This window comes from Pygocentrus nattereri, chromosome 24 (genome assembly GCF_015220715.1).
Source record: "Pygocentrus nattereri isolate fPygNat1 chromosome 24, fPygNat1.pri, whole genome shotgun sequence".
In the NCBI taxonomy this organism is placed as follows: Eukaryota; Metazoa; Chordata; class Actinopteri; order Characiformes; family Serrasalmidae; genus Pygocentrus; species Pygocentrus nattereri.
Window position 1 is genome coordinate 7163888 of NC_051234.1, and position 27596 is coordinate 7191483.

The window sequence follows — 27596 nt, forward strand, 5'->3', positions numbered from 1 at the left end:
ACACACACACCTATAGACAGACAGACACACACATATACACGCACACACACACACACACACACACACACACACACACACACACACAGAGATGAAGGTGAAACAAAACCATTGACACAAATGAGGAGCTTGGAACACAGGATGTGTCTCTCTCTCTCTCTCTCTCTCTCTGTGTTTCATCCCAGTAGAGGCTGCAGATGTATTTGAACAGGCTACTCTCTTGTTATTACAGAATTCCACACTTTAGTGCTTTTTGTCTGTCTTCCCAAAACCTCGACCACTTTCTTTCAGAAGCCAAACCTAACACACACACACACACACACACACACATCCAAAGCAGTCAAACACATTAGGTATGTTTACAGTAAGGCCCCCCTCAAAAGTGCCTGTGGGACCAAGAATCTGTCCATACACAGGGGCAAAAACACAGGGCTGTATTTTTGTGTATTTGTGTGTGTGTGTGTGTGTGTGTGAGTGTGTGGCTTGGCAGAACGTAAAGAGAATGCGAGTGTTAGACTTCCATAAACCAACAATCATTTTAGCAGCTGAATCAGAACTGCTGTGTTACTGTTGAAGTACACAACCCACAAAACCCTCCCCACTGCGAGTGGACCCCATTTCACTCTAGCAAATTAAAACAGACAGGCTTACATTAAGGGCCCGAATCATGGCAAATCACATTTTCCTGGCTTGTTTGAAAGTACTAAGCAAAAAAGAGGACTGGAGCTGAGCTTGAATCACACGTCGTCCGACTCGCAACTCTGACTTGCCCTTAATAGACTCACAACTCGACTCAGACGCTAAACATTCAGCCTGAGAAAAGGCATGAGGTAAATAAAACGTTTCGGTGAGCCTTTGCCTGTCAACCCAGCTTCCAGTAATGAGCATTTAAAGTATTTTTGGGTAGAAAACCTTTGATCTGATGGATGAGTGCATTCCTTATAAATAATATTAAAGCAATAAGCCACAAGAGGCCATGAGTTTCTGTGATTTTATCAGGGGAGGGCTGTTCTCCCGTCCCTGTGGTTAAATCACTGTACTGCACAGCTTCAAGTGGCTTATTGCATTTATATAATGGCGGCCAACAAAATATGAAAAAATACACAACTTTCCTGGACATATTTTAAGTTCTAACTAATAATAATCAACATAGCCAAGTACTCCGTCAAGAAATATAGTTCCTTTAGAGTACAGTATCACTGCCAAGCAGCCATAGACCGCTGAATGAGGAGAACATTCAGTTGCACATCTGTATATTGTGGTTGTTTCATGGACTTTTAAACTTTTTGCCATATAACAAACTTTTACTTTATAAGTTCTTCTTGGTCACCAAATGATAATCTCATTTAGCACCAATCCAGCAGTGCCCTCTGCTCACCCTGGAGCTGAATCTTAAATGGCTCCCTGCTCCCTACATAGTGCACTACGTAGGAATTTAAACACTGGATCCTGCAGCCCAACAGTGAATAATATAGCTAAGAAATAGTCATTTGGGACACATCCACACTCGATAAATGATGCACTGTTTGTCTGTAGAGGCTAGAATTTCTAGACTTTCATAGCTAAGACACTATTTAGGGAGGACAGAGCCGTTTGAAATTCAGCCTGGGTTTGACGTGACTTAAATAGGGATATTTAAAGCATGTAATCCATTCAAGCAACATTGTTTAGACTTTTATAGTGTCCTTTCACAGTTAATCATACTGTAAGTACTGTAATTCAAGCCTGTGACATTAATGATGGAACTTTTTAGCCTGTTAGCTAGCTGACCAGCCCAGTTCTAGTTAACAATAGAAGTTTTCAGCCCCTCAGTTTAAACAAAAAGCAGGTTCATACTACATCAGTACATTCGGTGGTCCATGCGACCAGCATAAGAGTCAAAGATTATTCCATTTACAGCACAAGGGTTTTTCGTGAACCAATAGAAATGCTCCAAAATCACTTAGAATAAAATCTCTTTACACTAGCTTACAAGGTTACACTTAAGCACTGCAGGGTGCTGTTCATAAGGCTGCATAATCATCTACATAATACATAAGGTTGTCATGACAACTGACATAACCATACATAATTGTTTATAAATGCTTATTCTGTCATAAAGTCTACTATAGCTGACTTAGATAAAAACTGGACAATGTGACCTCTATAGCAAATGTTGTGTATTGTAATAAGCATTTATAAACAGTTATGTAGGGTTGTGTGAGTTCTTATGACAACCTTATGTAGCATTATGAAGAGCACCCTACAGTAAAGTGTTACCACTTACAATAAAAAGTGTTTTAAAGAGTGTTTTGCCTTCTGCTGTAAAGTTATTTTGGAGCTACTTGTTTTTCTTTGGACAATGGCGATATACATATTGCTAACATTGATCAGTGTTTATGTGCTTATTGGTGCAACTTTAGTCCTGCTCAGCTTAAACCAAACAGAAGAAAACAGCAGAAAACTATGCGTAATATTTAGAAGAGAATCATGAAAATTAGTATACACAGGATTTAATGGTCACGAATAGATGCAAGACTTGGGCCCAGTCCCATTTCACCCCTTGTTCCTACCACTTAACCCTTAGCCCTCTGTTTTGCCTGTTCACTTCTAGGACTAGGGTGTCCCAATTTTTGTTGAGATAGAGGGGTAGGGAAAAGTGTTATGGCTTTATGGCCCTCCAAATGGAGGCTTTTTAGAGGCACAGTCCAAACAGTGTTATGAGAAAAAAAGAAAAACCAGCATAATAGCTGCATGAGCGACCAAAGAAACCCATAAATGTGAGAATTTTCTCGGTTAAAAAATTACGATAACTACTGTTTTATCATAGTTTAACGTTGTTTCAATGTATAATGGTTGTTTTCTTTGGAACAAGCATAAAAATCACTAATAGCACGCTACTGTATCAGCAGATAGCTAGCTAACTTTCCCGTTCCACCTTAAATAGTCCAGCAGTTCTGCCACCTGAAGCGCCAGAATGTAACTGCTGCACCATTTAAGGTGGAACGGGAAAATTCGAACAAGAAGCTGGGGAATATCTGACTTCAGCTTTATATCACTAAAGAATTAGTGGTGGGTGATAATAAATACCTCTCCATGGATCACCACCTTATCGTGGTGGAGGGGTTTGCGTGCTTGAATGATCCTAGGAGCTATATTGTCTGGAGCAAAAGCTCCTGGTAGGGTCTCCCATGGCAAACTGGTCCTAGGTGACATGTCAGACAAAGTGTGATCCATAATAACCCCTATGAGAAGACAAGAACAGGATTTGTGTACCCTGCCCGGATCAGGGTTACCGGGGCCCCACCCTGGAGCCAGGCCTGGGGGAGGGGCTCGCCAGCGAGCGTCGGGTGGCCGGGCATTTACTCATGGTGCCCGGCCGGGCCCAGCCCGAAGGAGTTACATGAGTCCCCCCTCCCATCGACCCACCACCAATGGGAGGGGCAGTAGTAGGGGTTCGGTGCTTTGTGGATCGGGCAGTGTCCGAAGGCGTGGGCCTTGGCGTTCTGATCCTCGGTTGCTGAAACTGGCTTTTGGAACTTGGAACGTTACCTCACTGGCGGGGAAGGAGCCTGAGTTGGTGCGTGAGGTTGAGAGATACCGGCTAGATATAGTCGGGCTCACCTCAACACACAGCTTGGGCTCTGGGTCCAATCTCCTTGAGAGGGGCTGGACTTTATTCTTTTCTGGAGTTGCCCATGGTGAGAGGCGACGGGCAGGTGTGGGCTTTCTAATAGCCCCTCGACTCGGTGCCTGTATGTTGGGGTTTTCTCCGGTGGACGAGAGGGTAGCTTCCCTACGCCTTCGGGTTGGGGAACGGGTCCTGACTGCTGTCTGTGCTTATGCACCGAACAGCAGTTCAGAGTACCCAGCCTTCTTAGAGTCCTTGGAAAGGGTGCTTGAAAGTGCTCCTCCTGGAGACTCTATTGTCCTACTGGGGGACTTTAACGCTCACGTGGGCAATGACAGTGAGACCTGGAGGGGTGTGATTGGGAGGAATGGCCTCTCTGATCTGAACCCGAGTGGTGTTCAGTTTTTGGACTTCTGTGCAAACCACAGTTTGTCCATCACGAACACCATGTTTGAACACAAGGATGTCCATAAGTGCACATGGCACCAGGACACCCTAGGCCGCAGTTCATTTATTGACTTTGTAGTCGTGTCATCGGACTTGCGGTCATGTGTTTTGGACACTCGGGTAAAGAGAGGAGCTGAGCTGTCAACTGATCACCACCTGGTGGTGAGTTGGTTCAGGTGGTGGGGGAAGATGCCGGTCAGACCAGGCAAGCCCAAACGTATAGTGAGGGTTTGCTGGGAACGTCTGGCAGAAGAACCTGTCAGATTGATCTTCAACTCACACCTCCGTCAGAACTTTGACCAGATATCGGGGGAGGTGGGGGACATAGACTCAGAATGGGCCATGTTCCGTTCCTCCATTGTTGAAGCGGCTGACTGTAGCTGTGGCCGTAAGGTAGTTGGTGCCTGTCGGGGCGGTAATCCTCGAACCCGGTGGTGGACACCCCAGGTGAGAGATGCCGTCAAGCTGAAGAAGGAGTCCTACCGGGTATGGTTGGCCTGTGGGACACCAGAGGCAGCTGGCAGGTATTGACAGGCAAAGCGATCTGCGGCTTCAGTCGTCGCCAAGGCAAAAACCCGTGTATGGGAGGAGTTTGGTGAGGCCTTGGAAAGTGACTTTAAGTCGGCTCCGAAAAGATTCTGGCAAACCGTCAGGCGACTCAGAAGGGGAAAGCAGTGTGCCACTAGCACTGTATATAGTGGAGATGGTGTGCTGCTGACTTCGACTGAAGACGTCATTGGGCGGTGGAAGGAATACTTTGAGGACCTTCTCAATCCCACCGACGCGTTCTCCAGTGAGGAGGCAGAGTCTGGGGACATGGGAATAGGCTTGTCCATTACTGAGGCCGAAGTCGCTAAGGTGGTTAAGAAGCTCCTTGGTGGCAAGGCTCCAGGGGTGGATGAGATCCGCCCTGAGTTCCTCAAGGCTCTGGATGTTGTGGGGCTGTCTTGGCTGACACGCCTTTTCAACATTGCGTGGACATCGGGGGCGGTGCCACTGGATTGGCAGACTGGGGTGGTGGTGCCTCTTTTTAAAAAAGGGGACCGGAGGGTGTGTTCCAACTACAGGGGAATCACACTCCTCAGCCTCCCTGGCAAGGTCTATGCAGGGGTACTGGAGAAGAGAGTCCGGCTTATAGTTGAACTTCGGATCCAGGAGGAGCAGTGCGGGTTCCGTCCTGGTCGTGGAACACTGGACCAACTTTTCACCCTCTCCAGGATTCTGGAGGGTTCATGGGAGTTTGCCCAACCAGTCCACATGTGCTTTGTGGATCTGGAGAAGGCATTCGACTGTGTTCCCCGGAGTATTCTGTGGGAGGTGCTTCGGGAGTACGGGGTACATGGCTCTTTGCTACGAGCCATTCAGGCCCTGTACAAACAGAGCAGGAGTTTGGTTCGCATGGCCGGCAGTAAGTCAGACTTGTTCCCAGTGAGAGTTGGACTCCATCAGGGCTGCCCTTTGTCACCGATTCTATTCATAATTTTTATGGATAGAATTTCTAGGCGCAGTCAGGGGATGGAGGGTGTCCGGTTTGGTGACCTCAGGGTCACATCGCTGCTGTTTGCAGATGATGTGGTCCTATTGGGGACATCAGGCCGCGAACTTCAGCTTTCGCTGGATCGGTTTGCAGCCGAGTGTGAAGCGGCTGGGATAAGAATCAGTACCTCCAAATCCGAGACCATGGTTCTCAGGCGGAAAAGGGTGGAGAGCCCTCTCTGGGTCGGGGATAGGCTCTTGCCTCAAGTGGAGGAGTTCAAGTATCTCGGGGTCTTGTTCACGAGTGATGGTACAAGGGAGCGGGAGATTGACAGGCGGATTGGTGCTGGGTCAGCAGTGATGCGGGCTCTTTACCGGTCTGTTGTGGTAAAGAAAGAGCTGAGCCATAAGGCAAGGCTCTCGATTTACCGGTCAATCTACGTTCCCACCCTCACCTATGGTCATGAGCTTTGGGTAATGACCGAAAGAATAAGATCGCGAATACAAGCGGCCGAAATGAGTTTCCTCCGCAGGGTGTCTGGGCTCTCCCTTAGAGATAGGGTGAGAAGTTCGGTCATCCGGGAGGGACTCGGAGTAGAGCCGCTGCTTCTTCACATCGAGAGGAGTCAGCTGAGGTGGTTCGGGCATCTGATTAGGATGCCTCCTGGACGCCTCCCTCGGGAGGTGTCACAGGCAAGTCCACCTGGGAGGAGACCCCGGGGAAGACCCAGGACACGCTGGCGTGACTATGTCGCCCAGCTGGCCTGGGAGCGCCTCGGAATCCCCCTTGGAGAGCTAGTGGAAGTGGCTGGGGAAAGGGAGGTCTGGGCCTCACTGCTTAGGATGCTGCCCCCGCGACCCGAACCCCGGAGAAGCGGAAGCTAATGGATGGATGGATGGATGGTGATAATAAATAATTGCTCCCCTCTTTGAAGGCGTATGATTCCCTAAAAGTAACTGAAGCCCAGCAGTGAGGAGCTGAACTTTACCCTCTTCTGCTATCACTGAAGACGGGCCGGGTCTCCTACAGAGCAGTGCTAGTAGCTGTTAATAAAGTGATGTTCTTTTTTTTCATTTGAGCGTCTCATTTCGCAGGGCAAGATTTCAACCACTACCCCTTGTAACTCACTCAAAAACAAGGGGTAGGGGTAAAAAGAAGAAATGGGACTGGGGCTTGGACTTTTGGATATCTCAGAGACTTGAGACGTGACTCTAAATTGCAAAAAAGTGACACATCACTGTCCATTCAGTCTACAGCAGATTGGCTGTCCATTCACATAAATACTAAAGACACCTACCAGGGAACCACGGTGTCACTGTTGGGCATCCAGCAGGACTTGTCCTCCGGGTTGAGGATTTGGGGAGTCAGGAGAAGTTGAGCATCCACAGTCACCACTGGCCTTGCCCTAGTGACGACATTTACATAGACATCAAACATTCCCAGTTAGCTAAACAGCAGGTACACTACACATACAACAAACTGGAACTGACAAAGACATTTGATATTCAGTAACCAGTTGTGTAATCAGATGTTTGTTTAACAGGAGAGAAGAGAGAGAGAAAAAAAGGGGGTTTTGTTCAATAAAATATTACCATTCTATCATCATATATATTATAATGTATTCATATCTACATATGATAAATTTGTGTGCTGGTGATAGCCCAATAAAATATCCAATGGCACAAACAAAAAATCTCAATTCATACGTGTATATATTTAAAAAGACCTTATTATTTTAATATAGAAAAGGGGGTAACACTTTCTATGAATGCCATGCTTGTAAACATCTATATATACATTCGTAACATGTTATAATGCATTCATAAGGCATCATAAACATGACTATTAATATTTATAAAAATGCATTACATGTTATAGCCACGCTTATTATGCATTATGAATTGTTACCATAATGCATTATAAGTACCGTTTATAACAAATTATAAGAGCTCATAAGTTTATATATTCGCTCTAAGTAAAGTGAAGCGAATGGTACTAAAGCCTCCTCCTGTGTTAAGAGTGAGGCTTCAGGTTGAAATATTTACTGAAGAATTTACTGAAACATTAAAACACACACAATAAAGCTCATTACAGTCTTCAAATGTCAGAGTTTAAACTAGTGCTGCCATCACTGTTTTACCCAATGTGGGAAAGTTAATGTACACCACCGTTAGCTTGGCACTAACTTAACACTGCATATCCAATAGAATGCTAGCAGAAATTAGCATTGCTGTATTGTAGTGTAGTGACGTTACAGAGTAAAGGTTTGTAGTGCTAGGTTAGAACCAGTGAGGGAACAAATTACAATGACAGTGGCTCTACTGCACTTAAGAAACTCCTTCAGATGTGCTAATGAGTTAATGCTAACACTAGAGTTAACCAGTGCAGCAGTAGATGGTGATTCATTGTCTTCTAAAGTTTTTTTCCTTCTTCAACGGATGATAAGTTAACACATTAGACTGTCAGAATAACACAGAGATCAAAGAAATATCTTTGCATTGTTTTTTGGTTCTAGCTAACACCGGCAACAGTAGTTAGCTTACAGTTATGCTACCTCTATGTCCTTGGCAACAAGCTTACATTAAGGCATTCATGTTTTGTAGTAACACAGTATATTATATTCATTTAATACTAGATCTTTTTGATTCATTTTAAAGACAAAGGCTTTAGTTTTGTAATGCGTTTAATAGTCCAATAACAACTATAATAATAAAATAAATAGAAATAATACAATAAAAACTGCAGTCCCATATTTTCATGTCACTACTGAAACAAAGAGCCTGATTTAAGCCACACCTCTTAATTTACAGCAGAAAGTGAGACTGCATCCCTGTCCCTCATGGCCACGTGGTGAGATGTAAGATCCTATTGTTTTGATATAAGTCTGTCCCAAAGTTTGAAAGTTTAAAAGTCCAAAACACACATTTTTTGAAATTCCTAAACTTTTCAGAGTTTTAATGAAAAATATTAAGATTTTATGTGTGAACTGCTCAAAGCTGTGTTTGGTACTCATGAGTTCTGCTCAAAATGAGCTAAAATTGTCTCCACCGAAACAGTCGCTATTGAAACACTGGCAAACTTTCAGAGACAATATTATCTTTCGCTAGTGACCAAATCTAATGTGCCCTCATTTATTTTAGTGAAGTAAACTTAATTAAGTTACAGGGTCAGTTAAAGCAAAACATGTTGAGTCTATGGTCCAAGTCTTTGAACCAGTTCAGTAGATTGATCCACAAACAGTGTATTACAGGGTGATGGGTGTTGTAACATGAACTGAACTACAGTGTGAAGATACAGAGGTTCTACTGGAATGTCTGTTTCGGATTTGAGGAGATTTTCATTGTGTTAAGCAAACAAGGCCTTAAGTAATGCAGTAATGGCTAGAAAAGGTTAAGTGGCGAGAGGGTTGTTGTGGCTAATGTCTGGCTAAACTTTCTCTCTCCCTCTCTGTCTCTCCGGAGGAGGCTAGCACTCAACTGTCGGCTTAGGACTGGTAACGTTAGCTTACACAAACACGCTGGCGCCCATGCCTGCTAATCGTTTTAACACGGACACTGTGACACCTATCAGGCGTGTGTGTGAGAGTATGTGAGTGTGTATTTCAGGACGTGTTTAATGTTGAATGTGTGTGTTTGAGACTTGGTGGCTTTGTGGAAGGAAGCGAGGGGCTGATTTGAAACGTTTCAGAAAGAAACAGTATCTGAGAGAAACAGCATGTCCCGAAGCCTCAGGGGTCAAAGATTAATCTCAGTTACAGCCTTTCAAATGGCAAAACGCATTTCGGTTAAGGATGGAAAATCTGATTGTCACATACAAACCCATGCAGCAACCTGCACAGTAATATTACATCATTAATCACACACAGACAAGGCCTTCGGAGAAGAGGTAATGATTTCAGACAACTTAAAATAGCCTGTGGTTTTTAGCTCAGTTTTAAGGAATACTTGCACTAGGAATGTTGCTTGATTTATATTAATATTCTCATTTAATTGGTTAGATTTGGTTGGAGACAAAAGGGTTAAAATCTTGAAATGGCCAATGGAAAATTGTCCAAACAGGACTATTTTTTCAGTGGCATCTAGACTAATACAGCCAAGTGAGTGCTCCTATTGGCCAGGGCCTTCAGAAATACTAACTACTAACAAAATAAGTGTTGGATGAATCAAACCAATTACAATGGGTAGGATGAATACCTTGAGAACAAAACAGCACTCTAGGCCATCTGGAAGTGTCTCCAAACATCATCTTTGTCCACACTGCAGGTAAAAGTGGCCCAAATCTGATCTTTTCCTTCATATGTGATGCAGATTTGTCTGTATGTCAGTCTGAACAGCAAAAAAACACACAATCTGACATTTTCAACTCTGGCTTGAGACGCTTTGATGTGTGGTACTGAAATCCGATATGTATCCGATTTGCGGCAATGAGACCGATCGGAATTTATGCAATTTTTACGTCAATCTAACTCCACATCCGTCATCATTTCAAGCTGCTGAGACTCAAACATTTGGGGTGATATGTCTATACCAAAAAATTAGAAGGCACTCATTGCAACCGCTCCATGATCGAAGAGAACTTGCCGCAAGAAAACGAGGCTGCAGCGTCAAAGAACAGATAAATGTCAGAAAGCAAAGTTTAAAGCATCCGAGGACGCGAACCGAAGAAGTGACTGAGCCCTTTTAATGTCGAGCTGCAACACATTCTGAGTCATGAGCCCAGCTGTCAGTCAGTGAAGCTTCATGATAGCTCCTGTGATGCTGGTGAAGATGAAGCTGAACCTCTTGGGAGCGACTGGCGTTCGTTGGCAGTCGCGATTGTTTACAGGATTTTAGATGAGCAGCCTGAACAACGTGAAGCATCCATCTTCTGCGCATGCGGGTCAGTTTAGGAGCTGATCCGTTCAGACTGATGTCACATACAGATCACACTTAAAAGACACCGTGAACAGCCAAAGAAATCGGATTTGGTGAGAAAATCAGGTTTGGGCCACTTTTACCTGCTGTGTGAACGTAGCCTTAGAGTCACTATGAAGCTGCAAAATACAAGGTAAATATAAGTTCATGTCTTCATCAAACCTCACATCTCTAGCTCTAAAATGCTATGTGTATCAGTGTTAGCTTAGTGCTAACACATACATAAAACATACATTAGCATTATCGTAGAGCTGTTTTTTTGTCATTTAAGACCTGAACTGAAGGCCTAGATCTACTAGTCATGGAAGTCTGATAGTTTGATCACTGAAAAACAAGTCCATGGCCACCTGAGATCCTTTCCGATGGAAAACAGTTCAAGCCTGCTAAGCTGCTCACACTGATGAGAGGAACATGTGGAGGTGTTTGTGTAATAATGGTGTGTATGTGTGACTGAGAGAGGGGGAAGGAATGTTTGTATGAACCTGATGGCATCCGACTACGCAACATGCTTTGCTTTTGTCAGATATGATTGCTGTGGAGTGTGTGTGTGTCTGTGTGTGTGTGTGTGTGTGTGTGTGTGTGTGTGTGTGTGTGTGTGTGCGCGCATCTTACCTGTACACCACCACTTTGCCTGCTCCAAATGCACCAACAATCAAATCTACAAAAGAGAGAGAGAAAGAAAGAGAAATCCTACTCAGTAACGCCTGAATAACCTGAATGAATCACTGCATCATCAGCACAAAATAAATGAGCAGAACGAGTTTTGCTGTGAAGATCATCAACTCTGATCAGCTCTCAGCTTCATTATTAGAGCCAGATGAAGGAGAAAAAGGTGAGATGAGCTGCTTTTCCACCATTTACAGCTTTAACTTCTGTTCAGCGCTGCTGCCAGAGTAACTCTGAATGATGGCGCAGAGGAAAAAAGGCTCATGAATTCTGATCCGAGCGTCTCATCACGGTCACAAGGCCACGAATCGGACCACATATGAAAGTGGCTCAGGTCAGATTTGAAAAGATCAGATTTGTGTCCAGACAGCCCTGAAAACATCAGATCTGAGTCACATTAGGGCAAAGAATCAGATCTGTGCCACTTCAACCTGGTAATGTGAAGGTAGCCAAAGAGTGCTAAGAGTAGTGCAAAACCTTTGATATTCAGCCATTTTTATTTCACATTTTTTTGCATAGAATTAACACATACATTAAAATAGTTAACTAGCACAAATGCTAACGGCATTAGGCCACTAAGGACATTCTAATTATTCACTTAAAATGGAATTCCACCAATCTTTCAACATGTTTGCATAATTCAGTCGCTGCGTTAACCAAAGTCGTTCAGAGTGGTTTGAGGTGAAACGGTTTAATGGTGAGATTCTCAGAGGTGGTGACAGGAACCAGGGGTTGCATTGTCTACAATGCAAATATAGCAATTGTATTTACTATCTAAACCCAACAGTGAACATACACATTGGAGTTTTATATGCAATACTGGAAAAATTCAGTAAATCTGAAAAAAAAAAAAAAAAAAAAATTCCTGGTTCCTATCGTCACCTATGTGAACACTTCTGATTCAGAATGGAGTATTTCACATCATTAAATAATGCAATACATCAGAATTCGCTTTTATGTATTTAAATGAATTTCTTTTAATGCACACTTTACTTTAAATCTGTAATTTGGGCTACAGGTTGTGCTTTAATAGGGACCTTGTTGGTCACATTTCACAATATCATTGAAAATTAAGAAACAAGAATGCGAATGTTTACTTTTCGTCTTCTCATGATCTTCAGGAAATCTGGAAAACGCATCTTCATAGAGGTTGTAACCAGGGTAAATGTGTGCAGGTAACGAGACTGAGCAACTAAAATGTAAAACATTCATAACTTATAAGTTATAACCCATGATGATGACTCTGGGCAGCCTGTAAGGAATGAAAGTGATATTTTTAAGCATGACATATTAGATGGATTCACACATTAATGACAAACTAATCAGATTTTATTGAGCATTTTAATGCATACATTTTAAGTGCAGTTGTGGGTCGGGATGGCCAAAAGCACTGGTTTATTAATTAACAAGCTATTTATCTGAAAACTGCACACAGGTTTGTCGTAAAATACATTTTCTCTCAATGGAAAATGCCTCTGCCTTTAGTTCACATATCGCTGCTCTCGGAAGAAATCTTTTATCTCCATTTTTGATGATTTTCAGCTTTTGCCATAATTTGAAAACACCTGTTTCCCTTTACCTTGTGTGTAAATTTAATGAAGAATGGACCAGTAGAAACGGCTCAAAGTGACTCGGAATAAATTCTGGTTCCATTGACTTACATTTAAAGTAAAGCATGTTTTTTCCTTCTCCTGTAAAGTTCCAATTTAAGGGATATGAGTTTTTTTTCCCCAATAACAGCGATATATACTTGTTAATGTAATATCAATAGGATGCACAATGGTTCCCCAATAGTGGAATCATAAGCATGTTCCTTTGGGAAGTGTTTGTGTGTGTGTGCGTGTGTGTGTGTGTGTAAGAGAGAGGGGACAGTGTGTCAGCTTCAAAGCATGCCGCAGCTGGGAGTGATTTGAGGGACTCCAGCGGTCTCTACCCCACAAATGTCTCACGTTTTACTGACCTTAGACCAGCACAAGCAGCGAGACCAACAAGCTATAAATATCTCCCAGACCCACTGACTCAGATCAGAACCAAACAGAACCAAACACAATCAAGCAGTCTCCCAGGAGAGAACACAAGCAACACAATAGATGAATGTGTCTAAAGTCAGGCATACACTGTGAGATTCAAGAAATCTTGTTCTTTGGTGATTCACACTGTACGTTTGAATTGCCCATCATGTGCGACCAAAGCCTGCGGTTTATATGCTCACACTGTACGAAAACACTCGTTCCGACTGACCTCACACAACACAGGTGCTCACACTGCACGTGAAACGTAGCCCCTACAGACGCTCTGTCTACAGTAAAGCTGATTCATTCAGAACAACACGCTGCGCCTCGCAGTCCCGATCAAAACACTGGCTGAATCTCAAATGGCTCCCTGCTCCCATATAGTGTACCACATGTTAAAATAGTGGCTCCTGCACCCATAAAGTGCATGGCATGTCTGATAAACAGCCTTCTGAGGTTCAGCCATGTGTTCACAGTTCCATACTGGACAATCTGCTCTGTTTTGGTGTAGAACCCAGATTCAGCCATTGGTAAACAGCTACAGCTTTGCTAACTGGTGTCACACTGTGCACTGAAGCTGAAGAGCAGGCGGTCTACAGACAGACAGCTCTATGAAGACAGAAAACACTTTATTTATACCTCACAATTCAACTCAACAGATGCTGGTGCCTCAAATGTGGACATTTCTGCCTCTGCATAGGAGCGGTGGCTGTGATTGTGTGTGGCTTTGGGTGCGACTTTGAGAAATCGGTTTGTAAGGCTACTCGCACGGAGACAAGCGACCAAAATTTCTGATGCCAGAAATCCATCTGATCGTCTGACTGCTCAGTAGGAGCTCGTTTGGGCAGTTAATCGAGCATCATTTCTCCTCTCTCACTGCACGGCAAATGATGGCCGTTGAAGCGAAATTCAGCCCGATCATGAAATTCAGTCAGCTCAGACCAAATCAGGCTTAAAAACAGGCGAACAGTGTATGCCTGGCTTAACAGAATGCCATAAAAACTGCATCCTTGCACAAGAGGGGTCACTATATATGAAGCAAATCGTGTTGCAGTGCACTTCACTGTATCATATTGCATGTGTATTGTTTTGGGACTGCAATTATTAAGGACTTTTTATACAATATTATACACTGTAAATCTGACAGATTGCAGTATATCACAGGAAGTGTAGGGGGCGATGTACTTTTGATGTTTCAATGCGGCATAAAAGAAGAAATCCCTTTCCACAAACACGGTTTGTATTGCAAAGTAATATATTTTCTATGTATTTTTTTATGGAAGCATATATTTTACCAACCTTACAGTAAAAAGTTTGTTTAAATAGGTATAACACCAGTAGGCCATGTAGGACTTTTAATTTAATTCTTGATATTTAATTCAATTGAATTTAATTCTTGATATTTTATATCTTACTAGCAATAATCAAATCTTTATATGCAGAAATTCAATTAGAACTAACAGAACTGTATTTTAGCACAATTTTTATACATGAAATTTAAGTTATTACAAGTAAAAATCAAATGTGTAGTATTTTTACTAATAAAAAAGGTATTTGTGATATTGAGAATTACATTTCTACCTGTGAAAATTTAATTTTCACTTACTAGTAAAATGTTTTCCCCCATAAAAATGAATGGAGAAAGTCAAGAATTACCACTAGTGAAAAGAAAATTTTGACCAGTAAGAATTATATTTAGACTGGTGGAAAATAAATGTTCACGTGTGTAAATTGAATTCCTGATATCAAGAAAAAAGACTTAAAGCTGAACGGCTTGCCATACATACACTGCATAACGTCTTCAATTAGCACTGCTTGTTCATATTAAAACACAAACAAGTGGCGCAACAATACAGGCCTAAAAACATGTACATTCAGACACACACTGCATTCCCTCCCCACCCTATTGGACGCTCTCCTCTGTTCTCCTACTGGCAGCTGTTTTAGCCATAACCGTCAGTCATCTCTGCACACACTCCATCTCTGACATTTTATAAAATGACTATTTGCACAACTGAATCAACATTAAACATAATTATATAATGACTTATGACGACCCACAGTAACCACTCAGACCACATTACAGCCATATCAGAATGAGAGATGATCAATCATAATTTGCATTTGCAATTAGTTACACTTGGTGCTGTTTCTCAGTCCTGTAGAAAGAGTTAAAAACAGCAGGACCACCATCTGTAAAACCTGACTACTGATGTAAAACTCCGACCTTCGCACAAGGCTTATGTGTGCTCAAACTCCTCGCGGGACTTCGGTGAATAAGTTTTAATTCAGAGTGATGAATTGGAAGGGAAGAATGTTGCTGCTTGCTTTGGTAATGAAATGTACAAAGAGTTAACAGGCGGGTGAGTACAGATTGGTCCTGGAGGGCCGCTAGCAGTCGGCCAGAATCAGAGGCTTAAAGGCAGGAATGTTCTAGATCGGCTCCAGAAACCCTAATAAGCGCTCTGAGACCGGTCCCAAGAAGGAATTTAACGCTCGGCCATCCTGGCAGCACGCCCGATCCAAAGCGAAGGTCTGACCCATGTTTTTTTGGATCAAAAGCACACCTCTTATTTCAGAAGCAGCAGGAAAAACATGCCCATAGACACTTTGAATTCAGGAACCATATACAACAGGCTTTCCGTCATACAGAAAACCTTTAAACATGCAAAGACATGATTTTACATATGACCACTGAGGCGTAATCACGAAAAATTCTTAAGAGAAAAGTTCTTAAAACCCACTTTCAGTTCTATGATTCTGCCGTTCACCAATAATTTCTTATTAGGTTGGCTAGAAAAAGCTTACTGTTCTTCGTAATCTTCTTATTCTCCACTCCAAAAAAATGTTTCTCATCCCAGTTTTCGAGCTTGTGTTCTTGTGCTTTTCTAAGTGATCCGACGTACAGTTTTCATAAAATGATCATTCAAAGACAATGGCACTGAATTTAAGGTGGAACTGCATTTAAAGTAGCACTGCCTTCAAGGCAGCAGTTTAAGGCAGCACCTATAGCAACACATTACCATCCACCTTGAAACTGTAGCAACTCCTAGCAACATCTAAGTAACGCTTTAACAACTATCAATGGTCTTCCACCATTTTACCATTTTAATGTAAATAGCTGGCTTTCAAACCAACTTCTTCTAGTTTGAGATTTGCTCTTAGGTAAGAATAGAATCTACATGCTCAATGTGAAAAGACTTTTATCAAAAACATATTTAATAAAACATTTAGGAAGATGTTGGTGATTTAGGCCCATTGCCTTCCCTGAAAAAAAAACCATTGAGGACCCTGTTTTAGGTGCATACACACCGACTATTTGCTGCAAAACTCCAGCAGCATTGCTGTATCTGATCCACTTGCACCAGTGCAACGCACATTATCACACCACCACTACATACAGTGCTGAGAATGATCCACCACCCAAATAATACTTGCTCTGTGGGGGTCCTGACCACTGAAGAACAGGATAAAATGGGGCTAACAAAGTATGCAGAGACACAGATGGACAGGTGGGGGGTTTAGCTGGAGGTATTCCTAATCCTAGTGCACAGTTAAAAAAAAGCCCTGGTAGTGAAAATGCCTATAAAAGCATAGAAAAGCCTGAAAACAGCTGCTGTAGTGAAACTGCATTTTGCTGCTGTCAGAACAAAACCTTGTATCTCCAAAACGTTACCTTTACAGGACAAGGATAAAACATTCCTAACTTTGGAAGTTATTGGAACAAGATTTTTTTTTCTAAGCAGTTTTGGAGCATTTCTGGTGGTCCGTTCATCACGAAAGTTTGGCACACTGTAAAGCTCAGCTGGCATTTTCAAATTTTGTAAAAACATTCATTCATGGCATTTGGCTGACACTCTTATCCAGAGCAACCTTCAATTTGAGCATTTTTACACAGGTAGGCCAAGGGGGTGTTAGGAGTCTTGCCCAAGGACTCTTATTGGTATAGTGTAGGGGGCTTACCCAGGCAGGGGATTGAACCCCAGTCTACAGTGTAGAAGGCAGAGGTGTTAACCACTACACTAACCAACCACAAAAACTCCAAAACAACAAAAATGGAGATACAAGGTTTTGTTCCAACAGCAGCAATTTAACAGTAGGGATTTTAAGCATGCATGGTTGCTACGAAAAACTATGCTGTTTTACACATGCATGTTTCCAGAGCCAGTTTATGTGGAGCGTGGCTACTTCCTATTTCCCCTGTTATATCAAAAATAGGACTGCTAATCAGCAGAGGGCGTCTGTGAGTGAGTCCTCAATGAATGGGAGTGAATGGAGCTCAACAGCTAAAAATGAAAAGTTAAAACAGTTTCTAATCACTCGCCCAGAACATTTCTTTAATTTTAGAAAGTAGGAGGATGTATTTCACAAAAAAATAACACAAAGAAAACTCGCCTTTCCTTTTTCCTACAGCAAACGGGTTTTGGGCAGCAGAAGGCAGACTTTACCGCTACTGAGTGCTGATTGGTTAGAGAGTGGAGCAACTTATTGGCTGTTCACACTCACTGATGTCATGAACGTACTTAAGACATCGTTTTAAACTCCAATAACTCGAGTTTAAAAGCTCTTAATAATATAACAGCTGTGTTAAAATGTTTTATGCTGTTCTGTGTTCAGGAAATGAATGTGTTCTTTTACATTAAAAATGTTTAAGCATTTATAAACAATGATTTTGCTCAAATGCTCCATCTTAACCCACTCATTCTTGGACTCACTCAAGAGCGCCCCCTAGCGTTTGAGAAATCAGGAAGACATTACAGAGTGGAAACTCTTTCTACAAGTTCTCTGGCATTTCTCTCAAGAGTTCTTTGCCCATCGTGCCGGACGCTAGATTACTGCAATTGCAAGAAGCCATAATGCACACTGGAGGTGTAATGTTTCACCTTCTTTCAGCAACTGAAAGCGCTGGACAGCAGAGTGACATAACGTCTAATTTAATCTGCCCCAAACTGACATCTGCTGACTCCATTTGGGTGTTCGTCTCACTCAGATGGGCACTGAAGGGCGAGTGTGCCTGTATGTGTGTACGTACATTTTTGAGACTCAAAATATTCAGGTCAGAAGCCTCTGGCTACCACAGCAGCAGCACAGCGGACCGCAGTGAGGGGTTAAGAAGGAGAAGGGGAGAGTCAGAGTTAGAGGAATGGGTGCGGAACCTGAAGCGTTTGGCTTTGTTTTAATAAAGCTCCAGTCTGTTAAAGCTATCTGCAGTAAAGGGGCTTCTCCTGCCAGAGAACAAAGCCAGCTAACGCAATCCTCTCTTACACCTCCAGACCCTGCATTCCCCCTCTCTGCCTTCATCCATCCATCCTGACATCCATCCAGCCATCCGTCCATCCATTTCCTTCTCCAAAGCAACCAAAAGGTCTTCTCCCTTTAGATGTCCTTAATGGGGCCTGATTGAAGGTAAATGTGGAGATGGAGAGGGTTGTGTGTTTGTTTTCATATATTTTCAGAACAAAAATTCCTGATTTTGACGACACGCCAGAGAAAAACAGAGCTGTCCTACAAAGTGAGGACTAAGGCCTGTGCTGAATACCTGAGTCTGCACCCACACATGCAGGGGATCGCACCAGAGTTCTGGAAACGAACCTAGACTACTGATTTCAAGACGACCAGAGATCGGTTCCCAGACTACAGCACAACTTTTACACTTGAACAAACGAACTGAAAATGCAAAGCAAGCAATCCTGGATCTGGCAAAACAAACTCGAGTGTGAAAATGTCCTAAAAGAGTAAAGCTTAGAAAAACATTCAGGATAAGGCTTAGAAAACTCTTATTACTCTTAGATATACACCAATCAGGCATGACATTATGACCTTGTTTCTACACTCATTGTCCATGTTATCAGCTCCACTCGCTATATAGGTGCACTTTGTAGTTCTACAGTTACAGACTGTAGTCCATCTGTTTCTCTGCATACTTTGTTAGCCCCCTTTTACTCTGTTCTTCAGTGCTCAGGACCCCCATGGACCCTCACAGAGCAGGCAGCTGGAGCCTATCCCAGTGGTCATTGGGTGGAAGACAGGATACACCCAGAACAGGTCACCAGTCCCTTGTTTTTCATCTTTGAGAGAGAGGAGAAAACCAAGCCCCAATCTTGCCCCTTTCCACTGTGGGAAGACAAAGAAACACTACGGGTCTGAAGTTGGAAGCATACAATTATCACAAAGGTGGATGCAAACAATTGTCCAAAATGTCTTGGTCTGCTGAAGCATTAAGATTTCTCTTCACTGGAACTAAGTGTCCTAGGCCAACCCCTGAAAAACAACCCCATATCATTATCCCTCCTCCACCAAACTTTACAGTTGGCACAGTACAGCCAGGCAGGTAGCGTTCTGGCATTCGCCAAACCTCGACTCGACCTTCAGACTGACAGATAGAGAAATGTGATCCGTCAGTCGGCGCAATACATTTCCTCTGCTTCAGAGTGCAGTAGTGGCAGACGCTTAGCATTGTGCTTGGTGATGAAAAGCTTGTGTGGGGCTGCTCAGCTACTGAAACCCATGCCATGAAGCTCCTGATGCACGTTTTTTTGCTGATGTTAATGCCAGAGGAGGTTTGAACTCTGCATTTATTGCTCAGCATATCGTTGGTGACTCTATGCACTATGCTCCTCAACACACTACGACCCGCTCTGTAACATTACATGGTCTGACACTTCTTGGCTCAGTTCCTGTGGTTCCTAAACTCTTCTACTTTTCAATAATACCACTCACAGTTGATTGTGGGACATCTAGAAGGGAGGAAATTTTGCGAACTAACTTATTGCATTGGAGGTGTCCTATTACAGAACCATGCAGAATTTATTGATCTCTTCGGAGCGACCTATTCATTCACACGTATTTGTAAAGGCAGACTACATGGCTAGCTGCTTGTTTTTATACACCTGCAGCAATGGCACTGAATGAAACACCTGATTTCAATGATTAAGGGGTGTGTCCCAATACTGTCCATATAGTGTATGTTTTACTTGGATGATTTTAATTGTAAGAGGCAGAAAATACAACAAACTTCTAAGACTGAACTTTGGAGGTGTGGAAAAATAACCCTGCAGATTTCTTTGAAAAACTGAAAGCAAGTCTCCAGAAAAGAGAAGGAGCAGTAATAAAGGCATGGGATAAACATGCTAAATACTGAAAAATCTAATATTATAGTTCCTCTTAAATATATATTTTCTATCTTTGTCCTGATGCTGACAAATTAATAACTTGTCATCTTAACTGCAATAAATGAAGGGTGGGCTCTGACTTTCACACAGTACTGTATAACACATTTAGAGCCTATGTATGACCCCATGTCCTGACACTGTATAAAATGAAAGCTTTGTTTGTGTGTGTGTGACTGCTGAAGTGTTTTTAACAAGAGGTACATGGCGGACCCCCAAATTCCACCTTATGCCAAAACACGTACAAAAGATCCAGATATGCACATAATGAGCTCCCACAGGTATAAAAGACTGCTACAAAGATCATAGAGCCAAATCAGCCTGTTATCCAATGAAAACCTTCCTTCGGGCCTTAACCATCTCCCTCTCGCACCCCTGATGAGATTTCAGAGTTGCTGGGACTCAATAGTATCAATTCAGTTTGCAAATTACAAACATCTACCTTACATTAGAGCTCTTTTTCAGCATTCTGTGTTTGGCTAGGCGTTCCACACACTCTGAAAAAGTAATACTGTTCTCAAAAAGGTGCTTAAGGTATTAACGAGAAATTATAGTGATGCATTGTAATTGCTTGACTCAAATGTGTACTTGGTTCCACATCAATTGCATACACCAATCAGGCATAACATTATGACCACCACCTTGTTTCTACGCTCATTGACCATTTTATCAGCTCCACTTACTGTATAGCTGCACTTTGTAGTTCTACAGTTACAGACTGTAGTCCATCTGTTTCTCTGGTACTTTGTTAGCCCCCTTTTACCCTGTTCTTCAGTACTATTTGGGCGGTGGATCATTCTCAGCACTGCAGTAACACGTGGTGGTGGAGTGTTAGTGTGTGTCGTGCTGGTACGAGTGGATCAGAAACAGCAGCGCTGCTCTAATGGAGTGTCCACACACTGACCACTCTATTAGACACTCCTACCTTGTCAGTCCACCTTGTAGATGTAAAGTCAGAGACGACAGCTCATCTGCTGCTGCACAGTTTGTGCACAGCACGTGACTCTATTGGCTGGATAATTTTGGTTGGTGGACTTTTCTCAGTCCAGTTGTGACACTGAGGTGTTTAAAAACTCCAGCAGCACTGCTGTGTCTGATCCACTCAGACTAGCACAACACACACTAACACACCACCACCACGTTAGTGTTACTGCAGTGCTGAGAATGATCCACCACCCAAATAGTACCTGCTCTGTGAGGGTCCATGGGGGTCCTGACCACTGAAGAACAGGGTAAAAGGGGGTAACAAAGTATCAGAGAAACAGATGGACTACAGTCTGTAACTGTAGAACTACAAAGTGCAGCTATACAGTAAGTGGAGCTGATAAAATGGACAATGAGCGTAGAAACATGCTCATAATGTTATGCCTGATTGGTTTATACTACTTCAACACAACTTTTTTTTACAGTTGGCTAAACTTTAGCAACAAGTTTATACTTTTCCACCCCAACTTTCAGGAAAACTTATTTATGAAATTTATTTTTGGGACATTTTCTGCACTGAAATGTGCCAGAATATGTAACACATATCACTGAACATATTAACATTAACATACAATACATGAAATACTCAGCCAACGTAAGCTACATTTTTCACTTGCGAGTGGGCGGTTGATCCTTTGGGGCAATGCATTTTGTTTCTAGAGGCAAAAGATAAATGAAGCTGCTTCGTGTGCCTTTGTTTCAGGGCTTATCTCGTTCAGCACTAAACATTTTTAGATTTCATTCTTTTTTTGTTGCTGGTTTTTATAACAAAGCGCCATCACCAGTGCACAACAGACAAGCAGTCCCTACTCAGTATTGGCCCGAAGACCACCAGAGATTGCTTCCTGGTCCACCAGTGGGCTGCTTCTCAATGCTTGAGAAATCCTGAAATACCGTGTTTGTGTGGAAACGATGTACACTGGTCAGGTAAATTCAATGCATCATGGTCCATTTCTCACTGAGCAGGGAAGACAAGCTAAAGCGTCAAACAGGAAATGCTAGGCAGTTGATTGGTTTTTGCCTGGTCATGTGTGCCCTGACCTTTGATTGTAACCCTGAATTCAGTCCGAAACTCGGGGGCAGTGGACGTCACCCCCGACCTTCACCTCAACCCCTAAAATGCATGCATACGTGCACACACCCTCACACACATTTGGCCAGGCGGTCCAGCAGAGAGACCTTCAATATTATTCTCAGGATAAACAGAAATATGTGGTTACAGAGGGGATGTCCCGTATGCTGCAGTAGGTATGCTGCAACCGCAACTGCATTGCTGCAGTCCGAAATGCATGCTATAAGTATCATGACCAGTCGCAGGAGTGCTCTGTTTGTGTTTTGATGAATCAAGGCTTTCATATGACACAACACACATAACTTTGTTTAAAATAGTTAACATCGCATATCAAACTGATTTTAACTGCAATATGTAGAAATATAATAACATTTACATTTATGGCATTTGGCTGACGCTCTTGTCCAGAGCGACTTACAATTTGATCATTTTTACACAGGTAGGCCAAGGTGGTGTTAGGAGTCTTGCCCAAGGACCCTTATTGGTATAGTGTAGGGTGCTTGCCCTGGTCGGAGATTGAACCCCAGTCTACAGCGTAGAAGGCAAAGGTGTTAACCACTACACTAACCAACCAACGATAAGAATAATAATAAGAAATATAAAACTTAATAAATGGCGCGGTGGGTAGCGCTGTCACCTCACAGCAAGGAGGGCCTGGGTTCAAATCCCCGGTCGGGCGACCAGGGTCCTCTCTGTGTGGAGTTTGCATGTTCTCCCCGTGTCTGTGTGGGGGTTCTCTGGTTTCCTCCAACAGTCCAAGACATGCAGTCAGGCCGTTTGGACATGCTAAATTGCCCCTAGGTGTGAATGTGTCTGTCTGCCCTGTGATGGACTAACGACCTGTCCAGGGTGTGTCCTGCCTTTCACCCACTGGGATGCCATGACTGCTGGGATAAGCTGCATCCGTGACCCAGAAGGAGAAGCGATTTAGATGGTGTGTGTGTATTTACTAGTGATCGAAATGACGAAAAATAAACCAGAATGAAAACTTCATGTTATTAAAAGACTACAAGGTTATACATGAAAGCAGTTTTACTATTGAATCATTGCTCCTCTCAGTGTTTTCCCCCTATTCTTAAGGAGATTATTCTGTCACCGCTGCTGAAACTGCTTTGGGACAGTATCCGTTATAAAAAAAGTGCTATGTAATTATGAATAAAGCTGAACTGATCCGACGAGAGCTAGGAGACGTTCAGCGATATCAGAGTTTCATAATAGCAGCTCCCACAAGGAATGTGTCTAATGCTCTTCTGACGTAAAGAAGAACAAAGAACGTTTTTATAGTATCTTAAAAACGGAAATCTTTATCACACAGACTCACACATTGCACACACCACATCAATGGCGAACTCAAAGGCTAATCTGGCCTTTACACTCATCAGAGATGATGGAGTGCGGCTTTTAGAAGCCGTGACTTCATGACTCCAGCTAAGATATGAGAGAGAGCGAGAGAGAGAGATCTGCTTTTCCTCTTAGTCTGTTTCCTGGGTCTGTTGCCCATCACTCTACCAAATGTGTGTGTGTGTGTGTGTATCCTGAAACCCCAAACTGTTTCAGATGCCCAGTTTAATTCTCAAATTAACAAGTGTTTTTTTTTTCATGTAAATTAACCAAAGTCAATTGATTCTATCTGCAAAGACTGTGAAAACAGGCCCAGCAACAAAAAAAAAAAGAAGAAAAAAAAAAAAGAACCCAGTCTAAGTGAATCAGCACGTGGACAAATAGTGTCCAATGTGAAACCTGCAGAAAGTGATGTCTACAACATGTGCACACACATTATTTGGCTCTTTCCACTGAATCGGATCAAAGTCAGAGTTAAAAAACCCATTTCGGGCATTTTTAACTTGGATTAGTTGAAAAGGTAGACTAAGATCCTTTGGCACTGACTTTACACTTTATTTATGTTCATTAAAACAAATAAGTAAACATTCGATTTTGTCACCAACAAAACAATCAAAACACTACCGAATGGTTCTGTTTTGGGAGCGACAATTTTAGCTCATTTTGAGACTTAAAATACTAACAATGCTAACATGATGAGCAAACACATCTCTGAAAAGTTGTGCGTATATAAAATCATAGCTTTTTTTATTAAAACACAAAAAGTTGTTGCAATAATTTGACTTAATAATTTGTGTTTCGGCAGTGACAATGTTCTTCATGTTACTGTGGCACGCGCTCGTCCCCTGGGCCTCAACGACAGCCGCGAGAGGCGGCAGGAAGACGGGGCCTGAACTCCGAGCCCAGTGAAGACAGTGGGGAGAGGATGAAGTATGCAAGGGAGTGGGGGTGGCGAGTCCCGAGCCCCGCCTCTTTGGCACATATGATCCTGGTGGCCGAGCTGGAGAACTCTTTTTAGTTTTGAAGTACTCTTCCAATACACACGTGATCATTGGATTCATCCAGTCTTTGGGGTCTGAAGCATAACCAGCATTGCAAAATGTTCTTCTGCATGTTGCGCGCAATAACACAGTTCCACCAGAGAGGTCTCCAAATCCCCAAATCTTACATAGTGCCAGTTTAAATACTATAAATATCCATTAAATATTGCTGGTAACTGCTAAGCTTTAATGCTTTACTCATTAGAACTACAGCTTCAAGAACCTTTTAAAAACCATTATTCTACATACAATGTCTGTATGAAATGAGAATGGCAGCAGATGTAAACAAACAATTACACATAGTTTCTGATTAAAGAAAGTACTGCAGACTCTCTCAGAATGAGCAGAAAACACTCTCAGTAAACAAATCTTTCACACTGGTGGGGATCTTTTCTGACTCGAGTGCAACTGAAGTGGACTGCGAAAGCATGGTCAGCATCTTGGCCCATTCTTGAACCCCAACTTTTTGAGGTCAAACCGACCTTCATACATGCCTCCATGACATTGATATGTTAGTTACCAGGCAACAGAAGAAATGAAACATCTCCCGCTGCATGAAAAAACGAACACTCTGCATGTGGGCTAATGTTACAGCTCAATCACCATTTTGGTTCAAGTTTAGCAAGAAACATCTGCCTTAATTGAAGACCTAAAGACCGCACATACACTCTCGCACACGCATACCGACACACATCCACAGCAATTTCCCTCCGGAGCCAGAAACACTTGGGTTTGTTCGCTGTTGACATTGTGTAGTTCTGGAAAAGTCATCTGCTACCCAAGCTCTCCAATCTATACACTCTAAATCACACACACACACACACACACACACACACACACACACACACACACACACACACACACACACACACAGGCCACTCTATGAGTTCTTAAAGTCGAGGTAAAAAAAAACAAAAGCAACAGTTTGACAGGCGCAGTGTGGCTGTTCCACAATATTCGGCTTGATTTACAGTTTGGAGAGTTTTACAAACCCTTTGGATTTATCTGGGTTTCTGTATGAATGGCTCAGAAAGTGTGGTCCAGTCTTTATCTGGTCTTCTTCCAAATCATAACAAACAACCCATACAATGTTATCCTTCACATAGTTCCAGAGCAATGCTTTTCTCAGAGCCACATTTAAACTGAACAATGCTTAATTCCAACTGCAAGGACCAAGGCATGTTGGCCTGCAATGACCTCACCATCAATACTGAAGGTGTAGAAGTTTCATATCAAATTAAAAATGAATGTTCAAAGCAGTTTATTATAGTTTCTATGCTAAATTCAGAGTGTTGCATTTGCTTGGGCCCTATCAGAAGAAGGGAGGGGCCACAAACCTAGGGCAGCAATGAGTACGCTATAAATTTCAAAACATTCGAAAAAACTACGATTTTTACCTATTTTTGTAAAACGCATGCATTTTTCTTGTTTTCTCTGGAAGAAAAAAAGCAAGCCACTGGTAGAGGTGGGCGATATGGCAGAAATATAATATTGCGACACCTTTTTCACGCGATATATCACAATGTTCATTTTTTTTCAGACAACTGATCACTTGGATCAGAGTAAAAGAGTCAGGGGTGCTAGATAAACATACTATCAAAAACTGTAAAAATACTATACTATCAGAACAGCCTTCATGCATTTCCGCAATATTGCTAAATTAAGAAATGCATGATCTCTACAGGATGCCGAAAAGTTAGTACATGCATTTATTACATCAAGGCTTGATTACTGTAATGTCCTCCTGTCTGGATGTCCCAGCAAAAGCCTTAACAAACTTCAGTTAGTCCAGAACACTGTAGCCAGAGTCTCACAAGAACCAGAAGGTTTAACCATATCAGCCCAGTTTTATCAACTCTATACTGGTTACCAGTTAAATTTCACATTGATTATAAAATCCTATTACTGACCTATAAAGCTCTAAATGGACTCGCCCCTCAGTACCCGAGTGAACTTCTCTCCCACTATGAACCATCACGCCTACTTAGATCACAAGGCTCTGGCTTACTACTGGTACCTAGAATTAATAAAGCTACATCAGTGGGGAGAGCTTTCTCATACAAAGCCCACCTGTTAATGTTTGGGACTCAGACACAGCCTCAGTCCTAAATTTAGGCTAAAAACCTATTTATATAGTCAAGCCTTTGGTGATTAGTCTTCCCTGTCAGATCTAGACCTGCCAGAGTCCCTGCTGCTCTGTTAACACTGTAATCTGTGATCAGTCACTCGTTACACAACCGACTCTGTGTTTTTCTTTACTTTCTTTGCCAAGTTAAACAGCTGCCCATCCTGCGCGTCTGATGCTGTTGCATCTTCTGCCTTGATCAGGTGCCACTGCTCGCCAGCCTTCTGGACCGGCTTGACCACCGCTGAGCTTCTTGCTGTACAATGCTGTGCAATCCTCACTACAATCCTCTGCATTGCTATGGTGACCAGCAGTCTGTGTGCCTTCAGGGTTAAAGGGTGAATTCGCAGTTCTGCATTAAGTCCAGCGTTTAAGACATTTATTGTCAAACCGTGTTGACCGATCAGCAGAGCTTTATTTTACTGTAAAGGAGGATTATTTTATTTTTACCTACAAATTTAATTCTGCTGTGGAGCCACAATAAGACGGTAAATCATCACACCTTCACGAAGCATTAGAACTTTCAAACTCAGTTCCCAACCCAAAGCATCTACACTCACTCTCACATTTAAGCCAAATTCCTTTACGGTTGCCTCCAGATGTTTATCCTAGTTTATTCCCAGTAGATCTGACCTTGTGAGACCACTTTAGATGAAGATCACATGATTTTAGGAGCCATTCCTCCAAAAAGTCAGATAACTGCAAAAGGTTTGTAAACTTTGTGAACAAAATATGGAACAATG

General features: G+C 42.5%; 1 protein-coding gene across 1 annotated transcript in view; it reads right to left on the reverse strand.

Annotated features, from left to right (window-relative positions):
- itga8 (integrin, alpha 8) overlaps positions 1 to 27596 on the reverse strand; it is a 176941-nt gene that overhangs the window by 82234 nt on the left and 67111 nt on the right. Inside the window, exons 14-15 of the mRNA XM_017684423.2 lie at positions 11057 to 11102; positions 6829 to 6936 (exon numbers count right to left, since the gene is read on the reverse strand). Of these exons, the coding sequence (XP_017539912.1) occupies positions 6829 to 6936; positions 11057 to 11102 (154 nt within the window). The remainder of the gene's footprint in view (positions 1 to 6828; positions 6937 to 11056; positions 11103 to 27596) is intronic.